This window comes from Aulostomus chinensis, chromosome 13, assembly GCF_037954235.1.
Source record: "Aulostomus chinensis isolate RoL2024-O1b breed Wild chromosome 13, RoL_Achi_v1.0, whole genome shotgun sequence".
NCBI classification, from domain to species: domain Eukaryota; kingdom Metazoa; phylum Chordata; class Actinopteri; order Syngnathiformes; family Aulostomidae; genus Aulostomus; species Aulostomus chinensis.
In genome coordinates this window covers 22176215-22194256 of record NC_141332.1, presented here as the reverse complement: position 1 = coordinate 22194256, position 18042 = coordinate 22176215, and the positions used below count along the sequence as shown (strand labels likewise).

At 41.3% G+C, this 18042-nt stretch overlaps 2 protein-coding genes across 11 annotated transcripts in view; one reads left to right on the top strand and one right to left on the bottom strand.

Annotated features, from left to right (window-relative positions):
- maea (macrophage erythroblast attacher, E3 ubiquitin ligase) overlaps window positions 1-18042 on the bottom strand; it is a 79997-nt gene that overhangs the window by 19642 nt on the left and 42313 nt on the right. The window lies entirely within an intron of this gene.
- ctbp1 (C-terminal binding protein 1) overlaps window positions 1-18042 on the top strand; it is a 27990-nt gene extending 9948 nt beyond the window's left edge. For 5 of the 6 annotated variants that reach the window (XM_086222101.1, XM_086222102.1, XM_086222099.1 and 2 more), the window contains 10 exons: window positions 6803-6957; window positions 9547-9691; window positions 10596-10699; window positions 11448-11550; window positions 11959-12083; window positions 12727-12816; window positions 13542-13672; window positions 13802-13929; window positions 14303-14417; window positions 15134-18042. In XM_086222101.1, the coding sequence (XP_086078227.1) occupies window positions 6803-6957; window positions 9547-9691; window positions 10596-10699; window positions 11448-11550; window positions 11959-12083; window positions 12727-12816; window positions 13542-13672; window positions 13802-13929; window positions 14303-14417; window positions 15134-15329 (1292 nt within the window). In that variant the 3' untranslated portion in view covers window positions 15330-18042. Of the gene's footprint in view, window positions 1-97; window positions 139-6802; window positions 6958-9546; window positions 9692-10595; window positions 10700-11447; window positions 11551-11958; window positions 12084-12726; window positions 12817-13541; window positions 13673-13801; window positions 13930-14302; window positions 14418-15133 lie in introns of all 6 variants that reach the window. The other variant, XM_086222103.1, reaches the window with a different exon arrangement.

Here is an 18042-nt window from a genome sequence, read left to right as displayed (position 1 = left end):
CAGCAACCAAAATAATGATTTGAGGCTAGTGGGTAATTGATGAGAGCTCCAATCACGACCATACACTTATTATTGTTATGACTTTATATCTCGGCAGAATCTGGTGAATCTGTCTTGAGTGAGATCTGACAACAGCCGGTATGTATGTAACACTAAAGAGATTTGACTTTTCAGAAAATCACCCTTGACTTTGGTTGTCTCATTGTCTACAAAACAGTGTCTTGCTTTTGTATTAACGTCTAAAAAAAAAAAAAAAAAAAAAAAAGTCCATTTACATCTCCCAACAAATATGTGAAATGGAAATTAATATTTGCAGAGTAATCCCTTAATCTGAACACAATGAAACCCCTATAGCCATCGCCATAATAATCCATTAATACGTGATTAACATTATCCAAACTGACCAAAATCCAATTGAAACATTTATTATGATTTTCTTTAACAAATGTACTATTTGCATATGCAAGACATGACATATTACTGTATATTTCAGATGGATCTCGTATTTATTGCATACAGTAGTTGCTGGAGGTCACATATGGTTTAAACCAGTATTTTCTCAACGTTTGGGTCTGGTTACAATTAAGAAATTATCTTCTGTGGGCCCCCGGTGATAATTGGGGGGAACCATTGCCCCACCTCAGGTCATTAAATTTTCTCCAATCTCATAATTTGAAAAGTTAAAAATGAATTAATTCTCACTAAACTGGTACATATGGAATTAACATTTCCATGTGGCATTATGTGTTTCCTAATCCCATCAACATATTCAGCCTGCAATGTTGTAAAATCTCTCTGTGGCCTTCTGGTCTTTGATTCAATACTTTGTCTAAAACGGAACTGTACAGCTTCATTGATCTATTGATTGAGACATGGATGGTAATCACACTGCAAGGCTGAAAATTAGTGGTTAATGATTAAAATAATAATGGTGTGATGAAAGATGTGTCCTTAACATGTAGGCAGGACATCGCTGAAGCAACAAGGATATATAATTTACCACATTTATCAAATACTGCGCCATCCTGTGATTTGAAAATTAAAGTGGGCCACACTGCAATTTCGACTGACTGAATTTCAATTTATTGCACAGCCCCAATCTCAGTTCATCTTATATGTCCGACTGTAATTGAACTGAGGAATCATCAAATAAACAAACAAGTCTTGCTGAAGAGGAGCTGCACGTAAAATCTCCTCCATCCAATTGTGACTCTACATCGGTAGCGAAAACCAAGCTGCTGCCAGGCTGTTGTATTTCCTTGTCCGCTCTGCTGCTGATGTCTCAGTAATGGGAACAAAACCCCAACATGTCTGAACTGGCTTACTGATGTAGTACCTGCCACCTAGGACGCTGTATGTGTGTATGTATGAACCAGTTTGTGTTAAAGAGAAAGGGAGTGTGTCTGCAAGGTGATCATTTTCTGGTTGAATAAAAACATGTGCTCCAGCAAAGATGTCTTTCCTGTAAATGAACTACAATGTGTGCAGAGACAGAAAGAATCAAAGGACTTCATGTTGTACCTGACACTTGAAAAGAATAGGAATACAGTAGAGGTATAAACCATGGCTTCTCTCATTGCGAGGGAGATGAATGGGAGAAGAGAGTAAATGGCAAGGGAGATAAAGAAAGCCTGGGGAGGAGAGAATGAAATGAGATCTGAAAGAGAGATGAAGAATCTGTTGGGGGGGGGGGATCAACACAGAGGGGAGGAAAGAGAAAAGTATATAGGGGCTTTTTAACCACACCGTGTTCCTGCATATCATATGAATCAGGACCATGATAAATGGGCTGCCCTGTGTCTCGGTCATTGGTGGATTCACTGATCACACGTTATTTTCCTCTCCCATCCTCCGTGTTGTTACAACGGGCCATCTGAAATGTTGATGTGTCATCTCCCGGGGTCGCATTCAGTTCAGTTTGACGGGAGCGGAAATGAGAAGTCAGGAAGTCTGACTTTATTTCACGAGTGGAAAAAAAACAAACAAAACAAGAAACATGACACGGCAGCTAGTTGTGTGTGTGTGTGTATCGCTGGTGAGAAAGAGAAGGGTTTATAGTAGTGTGCAAGTGTGTGTGTGTGTGTGACTTTAAATATGGCAACGTGAGGGACAATTTACTGCGGCATGGCTGTGAAAAGTGAGATTCAGCCACCGATTATTTTCATTGCTGTTTGGTTTATAAAATGTCGGGGAAATAGTAAAAATAGAACGGGGATTATTCATATTTCCCTTACAGCACTTATGTGCTAATAGTCTTCTTAGAGTTAGCGTTTGTTTTATTGCGCTACTTATGAAGGGGAGAAGAGACTCTTGAGCCTCTTGTTTGCGGAGCATGCCTTCCACCCTGTTTGGCCGTAGCAATCATTATTAAAAATTGGCGGATTTCCTGGTGACTTTCATGTTTAAAACACATGAAATTTTTTTTTTTTAAAAAAAGGCTGATTATTGACATCATCTCTGCTGACTGACAGCCTGAAAACACTGTCTGGTTCCTGTGGGACAAAAAGCCAGCTGTTCTCTGAGCAGGTCAATGACAGCTGGATACATGCAGGCGGCAGGCAGGGCTTTTCCACTGGCTCATTCTCCCAGCAGTCACTGGCAGATGCTCTCTCCATCTCTGGATGTCACTCAAATGGCTTTAGTCATTTAGGCCTGATTACGACTTTTACAAGGGAATTTCCATATTAGGGGATGTAATTACCATGCAGATTGTTATAATTGGCCATTCAAATACTAAACAAAACATTGCGGCCTTCCATTTTTTTTTACTATTATTGCATCGCTGCATTGCCAGTTTACTAAATACAGGAGTGAATGTGAATCAAAGAGAAACCATGGGTGAACAGTAACAGTGGAGTAGAAGCCCGCCGGCTATCGAGAGCCCTGTTTGCACTGTAAAACCTCCCAGCAGTCACCAAACCCCGGGGCTATGAGGGGGTTGAGAGAGCGTAATGTGAATATTATGAGAAAGCAGATATACGAGACAGACGAGGTTTTAGAATTTACAAAGGGAGCAGAACGAGAACAAATCCTGCAACTGTTTAATATATTTAAAAGTTTAATGAGTGTTTAATACAACTGGAAAGTGAGCATTTAAGAGAGAAGGAGATAATAGCCGCTCGAATTTGTTCAATGTTGGAATTTCAAGACAGAGTGGATTTATATTCACAATGTGGCTCGGAGCAACAGAGAGAATGAAGGGGTGTTTTATCATCATAGTACTACTCAGCAGTCAGCAGAGCTGGTCCTCCCAAGGTCATGCTTAGTGCTGGAATGAGAGCTATTTCCTCCCTCGCTCCGACCAAGCATGAGCCATAGAAATGTCTGGAATCTTAGGTCCTGTCCAAAAACATCACTCTGCTGGACAACTGCTTGCAATGACCAGTTCTTTGCTGCTAATTGTCATCCACTTCTATGTTGCACACCACATCTCTATCACCTTTTGTTCTCATCTCCACTTAAAAAATGAGGCTGTAGTATTTTAGTCCCAAAGGTTCCAGTGCTACTTATGATTACATCTCCACTACAATCATATCAAAGCTTGAGCACCTTTCCCCATTGCTGAATACCAATTTCTCAGCTATGCACCATTGATTCTGTATTGACCTGTGAGTGTGATTGCCTCCAGGCAAATCCTATTATGGAAAGCTAATGTTTTACCAGGCCACAAAAGAGACTGTTAGCAGGATTTGAATTTCATCTTATTGGTCTCACTACATCGAGGGGCAGCCTCGTCAGATCCAGTATCATGTGGTAATCTGACAAGGCTGATAGGAAAAACAGAGCATCTTTGCTTCGACGCAGTAACATTATTGTCCTTTAACTTTATTTATTGAAAGCTTTTTGACAACATGCTGCAAGCAAAATGAAGAAACATTGAGCTGTAACTGTAAGTTAGCTGAACTGTAATATGATACCGGCGATTAGAGCGTTCATGCTCACATTTCTTTCCTGCTCAGGATGCTGGGGGTGAGACAAAGATGCTAACGTGAGGATGAAACCTGTAAATCAAATCCCACTTTGCGTGGCACTCCTCTTCACGTCTTACAAAAGCATATGCAACCAAGACTAAGTTCAAATAGACTAGCGATTCTTGCTGGGTGTCTACTCATGAATGCACCCTGCTCGACCGCTGTGGGATTCTCAAGGGGAGACTTACATGCCCCCTTACATATCCCCCTCCAAAGCCATCCAAAATTCTCAGAGACAGAACACCGGACTTCTGTTTTCAGATGCTAGTCTGCATGTAATCACTACATTGTGACGACCAGAGTCTCAGTCTAACAGGGATGCAAAGATCAACGGAAAGCACACAAAATATGAACAACTCGCCAATACACAACCCAAGGTTCAATTTACACACACAAACCATAATTTTTCCAAAAACTTGCCCCTCCAAAACTGGAATACAAACCGAAGCATGGCTCTGCTGAACCGTTGCAACCCTCAGTCCAAAGAGTAAATTTACTTAAGGTGAATATTATCCAACTACATTTGTTGAAGGAGGTTTATGGAATTTCTTAAAGTGTCACTCTACTTCTTATTCACATTATTTCTGCAGTTATACCGATTTGCTGCCAAGGGCAACACACACTCACCTTCTACAGCGACGGAATCAGAGATGTCGCAGGGGTGGGGGGGCAAAAAAAAAACCAGGAAAATCGACCAATAAAATTCCAAGTGTGGATGATTTAAAATCAAGACTTTTTTCAGAGCAGCAGTGATTTTTATGACGATCAAAGTGTGCTGCATCCCGCTGAGCCGACCATTTCTTATTTGAACTCATTTCTGACTTTCTTATTTTGCCACATGGCGATTATGCAGCTTAACAAAACCTATTCAAATATTGGTTGTTTGCATGTGAGTGTGTGACTGTTTGCATGCTTTACTATTGTGGAATGTGATTAAATGTTTCGGAGCCGGAGAGGGAGCAGACTTGTGGCTTGTTCTGGCAGCCGGTCTTGGCATATTCATGATGTGCTTTCCTAGTGGTTTGCATTTAATTCAGTTAAGTGAATCCACTCATCAAACTATGTTCCTAAAACTATAGTTTCCTTCATGGTATCCATAAGACAGATGTACATTTTTTCATAACAGGAACTTTCAATTACTTTTGTAATGCAACTAGAAGCATTTTTTTTTACCAAGGAGTATTTAATAAGCAAAACTCCTTTGTGTTGCTATCCCTAGAAAAACCAACGGTGTAACGTCAAACCCTTTTTCTGTGTATCATAAAAGCGCATTTTCAGTCACTGACAGAAGTATAAAATACTCTGGATGAAGCAGGTTGACGGAGATGAATTACACTAGAAATGGCCAACTCTTCATTACAAAAACTACAAATGGAATGCTACCATCATCACATATTAACGGTCCTCCAGCAGGGATATTTTCTTAACCTACTTTATTCATGGGCTGCTTTTGAAAAAAATAAAAACAAACTGTGCTCCCTATTCAGATTTTTAATGTGCAAGATTTAAACTGACAAACGTTCGTCCTCAAGGGCGATTTCCTGAGATACTTGGCATCCAAAACATTTCAGGGAGTGTAATGTTGATTTTGAAATGACTGGTTTAATGACCCGGCTTCTTTCTCATGATGTGAACCACGCGAGCAGAAAATACTGCCTATCTGGGGGAGGACACCAAAAAGTTATCTTGGAATAATTTGAGTGAGAGGCAGAAGCTTATTCGAAATATCAGCCTGCACATCTCAGCTGCAAAAGCATCAGAAACAAGCGATTGCTGCAGTCTGCGTCAGCACAAGGAAGCTTAACTCTGCACTTATTTCATCCATATGTTTGGAGGACTGTCATAACTTCACATGTCAAAGAGACCTATTTACATACTCACCGTCTCAGGTTCTCCTCCGTATCTACATCCTGTCCTTCACATGTCTACGGCCTCTATCAATATGTCTGTCACAGATCTGCAGTGATTGACTGTGTGGTTGTCTGGAGACAGAGGCATCCCAAAGGATCCTCCCAGACCGCAGTGGGAGAAAATAAACCCAAGATAAATAATAAATATGACTGCCATCTACCACTGCTCTTATTAAACCTCAACAAAAGACCCCTAGTGGGGTGGTCCCCTGTATCGACCTTGTTAAATGCCAGTTATCCTCCAGTCAGGCCTTGCACCACTCTAATCTGAGAAGATGATTTAATAAAAGCTCCTGTAGAGAGGTTGCAGGGGAGGCTCACTCTGCTCACTTATTGGTGGATTTTCCTTGGTGGCTGTCACTCAGATCTCACCCCATATATGAACCTCTCAGTCTACTGTCACTTTTAAGAGTCATCTTTGTTGTTTTGAGCTATGAAATATAACATATGTGTTATATGTTTGACATTACTATGACATAATCTCGAGCAGTGTGTCAGAACATGCGCGCTTGTTCCCTAGGGAATATTTCCGCGATTTCCGCGATTTTGAAATTTCTTACAGGAAAAACTACATGAATTTCACATTTAAGGGACTGCTCGACGAATTAAAAGTACAAATTCTGATTAGCTTCGAGGCATCTTCTCTTTTTTTGTCTTTCTTGCAAATAAAGAGAAGGTTCCTATGACAAAAAGAAAAAATTAGTCAAGAGTTCTTGAATATATTATGGAAAAGAATATCTTTTTTTCCCCCTCTTGTTCCTTCAGTTGAATGTTTTGAGATTCAGTGTGAGGTAAAGTTGATCTTTATATCATTGTGCTCACAGAAAATAAGACTATTTGTCTTAAGCCTATCCTGGTGCAGATATGAGGTGCAAACTTGATCCTTCTAACGAGACTTTCCGATCTCATGTGCGTTTTTAGGCATCAGGCCACCGATCATGAACGGGCCCATGCACCCGCGCCCCCTGGTGGCGTTGCTGGACGGGCGGGACTGCACTGTGGAGATGCCGATCCTGAAGGATGTTGCTACTGTGGCCTTCTGCGATGCTCAGTCCACACAGGAGATTCACGAGAAGGTATTTCCACCAAGACCTAGCACACACTTGATATAATCTCTGAAAAGCCACCTGGGAAATTTAGATTCACTTGATGTGATTTATCTAGTCTGATGTTCTAATATGCTTCACCACAAGAAGAAGGGGAGAGGGAAAATCAGTCCTCGCATTTTCATTGTTTCTAGGATAAGCAGGCTATTACTTCTCAAATAATGCGTTTAGATTTTCTGTCTTCTTTTATTTGTATGAAATAAAAGGAGGAACTGGTGGTTGACATAAGCAGTCGTAGAATAGTCGTAGCAGAATAGCAAAATAGAAAATGTCTGAGAAAGTGTCAAAAATTCAATGAAAAGCAGCAAAAACAAGGCATGAATACAATGCTGGTACATAATTACTGTTTTCAGTTGATACGTTTAACTCAGTAAGCATTCTTCCTTGCAAACAAAGCAGTTTTGGAGCAAGATTATAATGACTTTGGAGTCACTTGTTGAATATGAGTCTTTTAGCTCTGTTGTTGCTCTCTATCCATTCCTGAGGGAATATCTGGCTCATTATCTGCTAAATGCTCCACTTTGTTCACCAGCTCTCTGTCTGTTTGCCATTTGGTGCTGAGCAGGTCATGTAAAGTGGGTATTTAGAGTGTGTCTACACATTCCAGAGGGAATATCTAGCTCTTTATCTGCTAAATGCTCCTCTATGTTCACCACCTGGCCACCTTTTTGGCATTTGGTGCTGGCAGGTAGTGTGCAGTTGGGTGTTTAGAGCTTTTTCTCAGATAACATCGGCCTGTTGCAGCTGGAAAACTGCAGCAAGGCTTGGTTGAGAAGAGGTGGACAGTCTGGTGACAGCTCCCTCCAGCTCCATCAGCCGGAGTGACACCGCTGATATGATATTTTTATTGTAATAATATTGATCAGTCACTTTCAGTGGCAGCAACTATGGCTAGAACCAACACAGCGAGCAGTCAATCTAATTTTTCAGGAAAATGATATCCACTCCATCAGTCGATATTTAAGGGAAAAGGAAGATATTTCAAACATTTTTTTTTCTATTATTCAAATTAGAATTAAATGCAATAAATTGCATTTTGGGACATGTTTGCCTTGACTGAAGGCTGGATAGAGTACATAGTGTTCACAGGTGTTTCCACTTATCCAAAACTAAAAATTCACCTGTTTCAATTTATTTCACTTCATACATAAAATCAGAGGCTTCAAAACATTTGAATGGAATTTTCAACCTGAAGCAGTCATGGTCCTCCGAAGAGAGAAGAGAGAAGAGAGATCTTTTATTTTCACATCGACAAAAAGTTGACATTTGAGGCTTCAAGGGAAATATCCCAGCAAATATTGACTGAATTGGCATTACAGTTACACTCATGTCGCGGCCAGGAATTGTGAAGAGCATGCTAAAATGATCATGCTGGCACTTTTACTGTAGTGGGCTGATGTTAACATTTAATGTAAAGTGACGGCGTGCAACTGAACAGCCTCACAGATCCACTCACATGGCTGTGGACGCTGAATCTCAATTGGAAAGGGGTTTCTAATCTGGGGACGACGAGAAGACTAGCATTAGAGGGGAAGATCTGAAGCTGCCACATTAAAAGATTTGCTAATTTATAATGTGAATATGTTTTCGTTTCTGAACCCGCACTCGAAAAAGAGATTCACTGGAAACAAACATGAGAAATCAAGTAAACCAGTAAGAAAAGTAAAAAGTGATAAAGAGGTCAAGAAGAACAAAGATAAGGACAGAGAGCAAACCTAAAATGTGGGTCAGGCTCAGATCTTGCCACAGCCACTATGGATGGTAAATGGGTTTGTATGTCTGGCAGGGCTACGTCTCTCTCTGGATACATGCCAGGCACAGTCTCTCTGTGAGCGTGCTCAGTAGGCCACAGCGTGGGAGAAACAGATGGCTCTCACTAACTCTCCATCTATCCTTTGCTCTCTCTCTCTCTCTTTCTCTCTCGCCATCTCTCTCTCTGGCTCTCTAGTAAGAAGCCACCTCATTGTGTAATTAAAGGGGCTTTTTTATTGTAATTAAAATGCATGTCATTTTCATCCTGTCTCACACATGAAGAGGAGGGCTGGCAATGTTAGAAAAAGATTGCATGATTTAACCGGGAGCCAATTAAACAGCGAGGGCAGATGTTGAAGTGGTTTTCTCACGTGGTCATATAGTCCCATTCTGTATGATACTTATCGGATTTGAAGTTATGATATTTGATTTTCAATTAAGACAATAAGCCATCTCCCTGAGTTGAATTTTAAACAGCTTTGTTTGCAGAGACACCTTATCTTGATTCCTGTGGCCATAAAGGCTTTGTTTCCATGGTAATTTCCAGGAAATACAGCCATTCCATTGCAGGCAGGGATATTAAAAAAAACAGGATGACAGGATGGTGGTAGAACCAGCACATCAAGGAAAAGAGTTGAACCAAGAAACGGCGTTCATGGAAATGCCGCCTATTCAGTGAACTGCTGGTGGAGAACTATTTTGTTTCTCCCTCCAGTGAATACAGTCTGTATTCCATGTGCATTCTACACAGACTAAGACATTCTTTTGTCTGTTTAAAATATATATTTAATCCATGTGTGTGTTCAGGTGCTGAATGAAGCTGTAGGAGCTCTGATGTACCACACCATCACTTTGATGAGAGAAGATCTAGAGAAGTTTAAAGCTCTGCGCATCATCGTCCGTATTGGCAGCGGCTATGACAACATCGACATCAAATCAGCTGGTGAATTAGGTGAGAGCGCACATACGCACACACGTTTATATTGTGGTTTGTTTTTGTAACCCAGGCTGCATCTTTACCATCTCTGCCATGGAGGGAATGTAATCACTGGTGTTTGTTTGTCTGCTAGCGGGGTATCTCAAATAGGTGGGAGGAAATTTTGTTGAATTTCAGTCAGATGATAGACTGGAGGCGAGGTCAGTTCAGATTTTGTAACCGACCCAGAGCTGATCAGGAGCTGGATCAGTTTCTGTTGCCATGATACCTCCTTTATGGAGGGTCGTGCTCTCTGAGTGCCCTCAAGTTATTGTTGTCATTTTGTGAAAAACTGACCAATTTTTGCATGAACGATACTCATATTTTGCAATCATATCCGTGTTTTTACATAATCATGCATGTACTCATTATAGTCATCTTTACACATTCTTTTTATGTCTCTCATAAGCAGGGAAGGCAGTACCCAGTGGTTCAAAATAAAAGCAGTTTTTGTTCAAATTCATGAGAAGTTCTTCAACGTCCCTAAAGTCACTACCGCCCCCCTGAAAGGAAGTCACTAATTACAGTTATAATGTGTTATAAACTAAGAAATAAAAGTTAAGTGATGTTTTCCTTACAAACAGCACATCCAAAGAAATGTTTCTTTTCCTAACCAACCAGCAAGTATTTCCAGTCCGTAATATTTCTTGAAAAAGCCAGTAAAGCTTTCACTAGACCTCATCTCCCTCCTGTAACCTCCCCTATCTCCTTCTCCCAAGAGTCCCTGTCTGCCATTTAAAACTTGCCAGCAGTGCTGAAAACTGCTGACATCACTTTTGCAGCCTCTATTTCCACACCAAAATAGCTTCCATAGCTCAGCTAAAAAAAAAAAAAAAAGAAGAAGCAATTACTCACTCTTATCTGCTCTTTTGTCAAACAGGAATAGCTGTATGTAATATGCCAGCTGCCTCAGTGGAGGAGACGGCAGACTCCACGCTGTGTCACATCCTCACCCTGTACCGACGCACCACCTGGCTGCACCAGGTTTGTAACCGTCTCGGATAAAACTCACACCTCAAAAAGTGGTTTTAAATACTAGATGTGTTGATGAGAGGTGCATATTGGGCTTTCATGTGCTGCATCCAAAGTTCCATGGTATCATCCAATGTAGTACGCTTAAAAAAAAAGATCTTTTTTTTTTTTAATACGTCCCGGTCTCTCTGTGCAACTATGGAATGTCAGATGGACCCTACTTCCAGGGTAATGTGAAGAGTATGAAAGCACTGGACACTGAGCAAAGCAGCAGCAGTTACTGGACAATGGTGGACAGAGACAACAGCTCTTGGGGTTTGTGTTGAGTTGGCATCTGTTACTACGGTAACAAGCATCCAGCTGGCAAGGAGCCTCTCAGGAAGTGAGGCGATGGCCTGTTGGGTGGAGCATAAAAAAAAACACCCACACCTACTGTTTATGTTCATAAAGGTACGCATATCAAATATGCAGTGCAAAGCATGCAATTTCAAAGGCAACGACAATTTCAGTTGTCACCTACAGTAAGTTTAGACTACTGGCACATTAACAGCTTTAAAATATTTTCTTTAATGTTGCAGTCATTAAAAATAGCGCCAATGACGTCACGTTAGACATCAAAGTTAAAATTTGCTCACAATTTCAACACATTATTGTATGTTTTGCTCTTAATGGCTCTTAATAAACCGCGGTGACTGGATTAGGTTGAACTGTAATTTTTTTTTTTTTTTTAAATAATTACATATGTTGTTATTCATGCCAGGCTCTCCGGGAAGGCACACGTGTTCAGAGCGTGGAGCAGATCAGAGAAGTGGCTTCAGGAGCCGCGAGGATCCGAGGCGAAACACTTGGACTCATAGGACTCGGTGAGCAAACGCACCCATCGGTATTAAGCCTCTATCAGAGATTTGTGGTTTCAGGTGATGTGGATGTTAGTGATGGCCAAGACTGATTCCTTGTCTACGATGCCGGATGGCTGGGGTTTATAATCAGCTTTCTTCTTCCCATTTTCATTTTGGGAAGTTTTGTCCTTAGCTCAGTTAAATTGGCTTCCTAAGGAGTTACTGCCAATAAAATATAAGCGGATTAGCCAGAAGCTGAATGCAAATCTCCTCTGTGCTCAGACTGGGAACTATGAATGGACATGTGTACCCAGAACATTATGACATTTGTGAGAGTAAAGAGTCAAAAATGGAAATATGAGATGTACAAAAATGTGAACTATTGTGTTTTTTATGTAGTAGTTGAATTTGTAGTGATGTGTGTGTTTGTAGGGCGGGTGGGCCAGGCTGTCGCCCTGCGAGCCAAGGCTTTTGGCTTCAATGTGATTTTCTATGATCCGTATTTGGCTGATGGCGTAGAAAGATCCCTGGGACTACAAAGGGTCACCACATTACAGGTACACACAGTGAAGGACGGGTGGAGCCATTTCGGTGTTGGGCATGTTACACGTCTCCTAAGTGTTGCAACAACTCAGTTTGTGGAGACAAACTGTGCTTCATAACCAGGATGGAAGGCCAAAACGCACCATGATATTTCAAGTCAGTCACTTGGTTTTGCTCTTGACATTCACTGGTTGACTGAGTAAGAGATGCAAACAGTCTATCAGCAAAATGAATACGTGCCATTTCCATTGCCATTAGGAGTTTGCCAATAAGAAGACAGCCTCGGGATGTGAACCTGTTGATACAAAATCCTTTTTGAAATGGATCAAATCAGCCATTGTCTGCCTGTTTCCTTCATCATCCACCATGACAAAAATGTTTTTACTGCTCTGTTGCCTAATCACACTGTGGCAAAAGAACACCCTCTTGTGTTCAGTGCAAGTAATTTTGACAAAGCTTTTAGTGAAAACAAACCAAAAAAAAAGATTCCTGTGATTGACAAGTCATAGTTAGAAGAGGTACATAGAGGATGTTTTATGTGCAAATTATTGAAAATGCAATTTGGTCGCAAATGAGCAAGCATGGACCTATCAGAGTACATGCAGAAATGAAAAGTGTAAAGACAGAGTTTTAACTTGAGTGTGCCTTTCACTGCAGGACCTGCTCTTCCACTCAGACTGTGTGTCTCTACACTGCAGCCTGAATGAACACAACCACCACCTGATCAACGACTTTACCATCAAACAGGTGGACACAGCTGCACACGCTAACACTTCTGAACCCACACACACACACACACACACACACACACTATGATTTATTTATTCCTACATCAACTACTACATCACATAACTATAAATATTGAACAAGGCGAATGCCCAGGGAAGCTCTCTGACACACAGATGAATGAGGTTCCCCGCTGCAGATGAAGACTGATTAATTTTCACAGCATGGCTTCTTCATCCAACCTTGCTTGAGGAGGGCAGGTGAAACAAAAATTTACCATTTTGATTAATGACGTCGTGTGTCTGTTAGGAATTTCTGGTCTAAGAGCCAAAAGGGGAAAAAAAAAAAAAAAAGAAAAGTGATTGGGCCTTCTTCACAAGATGTCCTATTCACAGAAAAGGAGCCAAGCCTGAGGACGATTACTGTAGCTGTAACTCCTTGTTCCTGATGTCAACTCTGTCAGTTGAGGTTTAGAAGAGTGGTATTGTATGCAGGCGTAAACTTTTTGAAATGAATCACTTCCATGCCAATGTCGGTGCAGGCGTTTTTCCACGTATTGATTTCTGCTGCACGTTTTCTTTAACCCTGAATTATAAATGAGCACAGATAGTTTGCTCGTGAGAAGAAAACAACAAAAAAAACATCGTGTTAAATTTCATTTTAACCAATCTGATGTTTGATTGTACTGTAAAGCTTTGTCTTCATGGATCAAAGTAAATCGCTGACTGCACCTGTATGTGTTCAAGATGCGTCAAGGGGCGTTTCTGGTGAACACAGCCAGGGGGGGTCTGGTGGATGAGAAGGCCCTCGCTCAGGCCCTGAAGGATGGGAGGATACGTGGTGCTGCTCTGGATGTTCACGAAACAGAGCCTTTCAGGTAAAACACCCTCTCTTTTGTTGTGGCGATAATAATTATTCACTGGTGATTGTATCTATCTCGGCCCTTCTTTCACACGGAATGGTTTGTCCCAGCTGTTTTTGACTATGCTGAATGTACACGTGTCAGTTTCAGTCAGGGCCCCCTGAAGGATGCACCCAATCTGATTTGCACCCCACATGCAGCCTGGTACAGTGAACAGGCCTCGCTGGAGATGAGAGAGGAGGCAGCCAGGGAGATCCGAAGGGCAGTCACAGGTAGCGCACACACACGCACACACACACACACACGCACACACACACACACACACACACACACACACACACACACACACACACACACACACACACACACAAACGTGCTCGCTGGGGCAAAAGATTATCCCTGTGGAAATGTAAACACAGTCCAAAAACGTATACTTGTTGGGAACTTCTGCAGTAGCACATAAACTTTCCTATTACTTAAGCAAAGACTTAAATACCAGCTTTGACCTGCCTGCTTTGAAATGAAGTGAAATACACTAACATGTTCCAAACTATAACTTCTAGAACAGCAGTTACATTGATTTTTTTTTTTAAATCAGTTTTACTTTAGTACTCAGTATTTTTTTTTCTAACTCTGTTTGTTCAGGTCGTATCCCAGACAGTTTAAAGAACTGTGTGAATAAGGAGTTCCTCACCCAGAACAACCACTGGGCAGGAATTGACCCAGCTACCGTCCACCCTGAACTCAACGGAGCTTATAGGTAAATGTGTGGCCTCGTATTGATTTCTGACAAATTCCTTAGAAGCAGGGTTTTACAAACACACACACACACACACACACACACACACACACACACACACACATGCCATTTGTCTTTTAAATTGAAAAAAAAAAAAGAAAGAAATATACAAAGTGTTGTTGCTGACTTTTGATTTTTAAAGTTTCTGGTACCCGATGTCTGTTGCAACACTCCAGTGAATTTAAGATTTGCTTCTAAAAAGCTAAATCAAGGGCTGAAAGAAGTCATAAACTTCAGAAGAACACTTCATGAATGAGGCCCGGTGTGTGTGCTGAGCTCAGTCATGGAGCTCTTGAAGTACAAAATGTTTTCTGATCCAGGGTGGGTCAGCAGTAGCCTGTTTGGAGTGCACCTTGAAGCAGGTACATCTTGGCCTGTGCTGAATATGTTCTTTTTACACTAAAGCTCACTTGAGTATTCTTGATAACGGTTCTGTTTATTAGAAATATCAAAAACTTCAATGCTTCAAATGCTTCCATATTTTTTTTAAAGGTGCTGATTTGTCTACAAAAAAAAAAAAGGACCAATAGTGGTCAAAAACTTTGTTGTGTGTGTGACATTTAATGAACCAGTGTGTGGTTATTTCTCCTTTATTCCTCAAAACAAAGTCCCACTTGCAACTTTGTGTCGTCCATTTAAAGTGACCTTGTCTCTCTCTGCCTCTCCGTCCCTTCCAGGTACCCACCAGGAGTAGTGAGCTTGCCTGCAGGTGGTCTCCCACCTCCTGTTGAGGGCATGGTGCCCAGCGCTGTGCCCATTACACACACCCTCCCACCTGCTGTCACACACCCGCCACATGCCCCATCGCCTGGACAAAACACAGTGAAGCCACCAGAGGGCGACAGAGAACAGCATCCAAATGATCAACTGTAGCCACACAGGCTGGACTGTGTTGTCTGGTGACCAGAGGTGGTTGTCATGGCAACCAGTGACCTAGTGACAAGCTATCAGACAGGTTCAATACAGTGTCAGATCGACAGGTTGACTTCCCAATAACGATAGATTCCAAACTCACTGGCAATTGGCTCCCAGTAGCTAGTTCACACTCCAGAGAGAGAGAGAGAGAGAGAGAGAGAGAGAGAGAGAGAGAGAGAGAGAGAGAGAGAGAGAAAGAGAGAGAGAGAGAGAGAAGAGGATGATGATGGAAAGACACTCCAATCAAAGAGCAAAGACAGTTGTCCTCTGCTGTCCTCAGAAGACTGTAGAGCTCAAGGTCCACAGGCTGAACTTAGTCCTGTTTTAGTTTTACAGTGTTCTCTGCCAGACATAGAAAAATAACAAAAACTATCTGTTGATTTGGGAAGAACCAACACTGAATCAAAATCTGCTGTCTTAGAGTTTAGTGTGTCCAAAGGTGGAGGGGCAGGTTTCATGCCGTTCTCTCTTCTTCTGTGTCTTTTCCTAAGTTTGACGTACAAGCAAAAGTAGTAGGTTATGAAATGAATGTAACCTGTCTGTGTACAGTTTTTAGACTTACAGCAACATGATATTTGTATTCCAGTCTTAACAGAAACGATGGTCACGTGATCTCTCTCAATGTAGCCAAACTGGTTTGAGAATACAATATCTTTTTTTCTTTCTTTTCACGTGTGTTCCCAAATTAACAAGCCCAACCCCCCCCCCCCCAAACCCCCTGAAAAAGAGGCAGCTTTTTGCACACCATCTCAGGAAATTATGTTTCCGCAGTTGGTATATTAATTTTTTTTTTAATTTTAATTTTTAAAATTCTTTTGATGCCACTTAGTGCTTTTGTTTTTCTACCTGCTTGCCTTTTCCTGTCCCGCTACATTAGAAAAAAGAGCTTGAGTAAGAGCTGCAGTTGATCTAATGTTTGCTTTTGTTTGTTACGTTTAAGGGGCATGCAATTCTGCTCTTGGGACTTGTGTAAATGTTTGACCCAAATTGTGGGGGTTGTGGGAAGATAAAGGCTGTAGGGAGGTGGTTAAATGGTATGCTTGGCTGGAACGACTTCATTTCTAGTCAAGATTGTTTGGGTTTTTTTTTTTTGTTGTTGTTTTTTTTTTATGAAATAAAGTTTGGCTTGTTGCTCTGAAAGACAAAGCTGGTGCGAAGCACGGTGATGCACTGAAGATACGTACTGTAGCAGCTTAAAGGTGAGGAAACTGTCTCATACATGTTAATATATCTTCATCTTCATGTCTTCCACTATTCCATAAAGTCGTTGTACAGTCATGGAGCATTAGCAGACAGCATACAAAGGTTTACAAACCAAGCACAGGACTGCTTAACAAATGTGACAAATTTACCGAAATACCTATGAGCTTTTGTGCTTTTTGCTCATACGATTTTTGGTTGAACTCGCCAGCACAGATTCATTTTCTGTGGACAGATGAGGAACACTGCTTTAAATTAAACAGGTCTTGCTAACTTCATGTACTCCCAACAGTTTTTCAAATAAAATGTCACTTGCCTGCAAAAAAAAAAAAAAAAAAGTGCTCAGCTAAATCTACTTTCCAAGAGGATCAACCTGATACTAAGGGAGCGGAGGACAACATGCAGTATTTCCTGAATGAAGTAAAGATGTTTAAGTAATGTCTCCAGTCTAGTATCCCTTTAACGTGTCATGATGGGCCCTTCCTGAGTGTACCATTTAGCCACCCGCTGTGGCCTCTGTGTCTATGTGTACATATGGTGTTCTGCCTGCCTGTGTCAATGTGACTTGGTTGTATCTGTGTCTAAAAAGCAGCACTGGGAGGAGGGGTGGTGGCTCGTACTCTCCACAAGGCATCATTCAAATGACTGCCATCTAAATACACAACAAAACACGAGAGAGAGAGAGAGAGAAAAAAAAGAGGTTTAAATTCTAAGCTAGCCGACTGAGCCAAAAATCGGCAATGACATATCTGAAAATTGGATTCTAGTTCGTGTTTTGTTGATTTGTTAGAAGGTCAACGAAGTGATGGTGCTTTCTGGCCCCCCCTACTACCAGCAGCTGAGTAGTAAAAACAGTTCACTGTTGCCTACCTGTTCTTTTTCATGGTGAGGTAGTAAAGCGTAGCAATCAGGGATGGACATTTCACTAGCCATTGGTGAGTATTTTACAACCTGAGCTTGTGCCAAGTTCTCGCTGTCCAGGATCTCAATGGGGGTTTCTAGTCCAGATGGTACTGAGGTGACATTTAAATATCACTGTCAGGCTGGAGCCCCCAAATCCTGCATCCTGCGCTAATGATTTACTTCTAAACTTCCCTCACAAGATGCCTGACACCATTAGCAGGAGAAATGCTCTGCTGATATTGAATTATCACCAGAGCCACTACATATGGACTGTAAGCATTCCTCTTTCTAACCAATGGAAGCCAGAAGTCAACGCCAACAGACTAGCCTCTAAGAATCAACGTGCTCCTTGAAATTCCATCCCTGGTAGTAGCACACAGTCCACTGTTGCCTACCTTGGTCCCCTTTATGGTAAAGTAGTAGGCGTAGCAATATACAGTATATATATATTCTATATTCTACAGTAAATATTATTTTTGGTCAAAACTGACAACCTGACAAAGATATGTTTGTGATTGTATGCATTTGTATGAATTATTTTAAAAGGAAATAAACTGTGGAAAGGTGA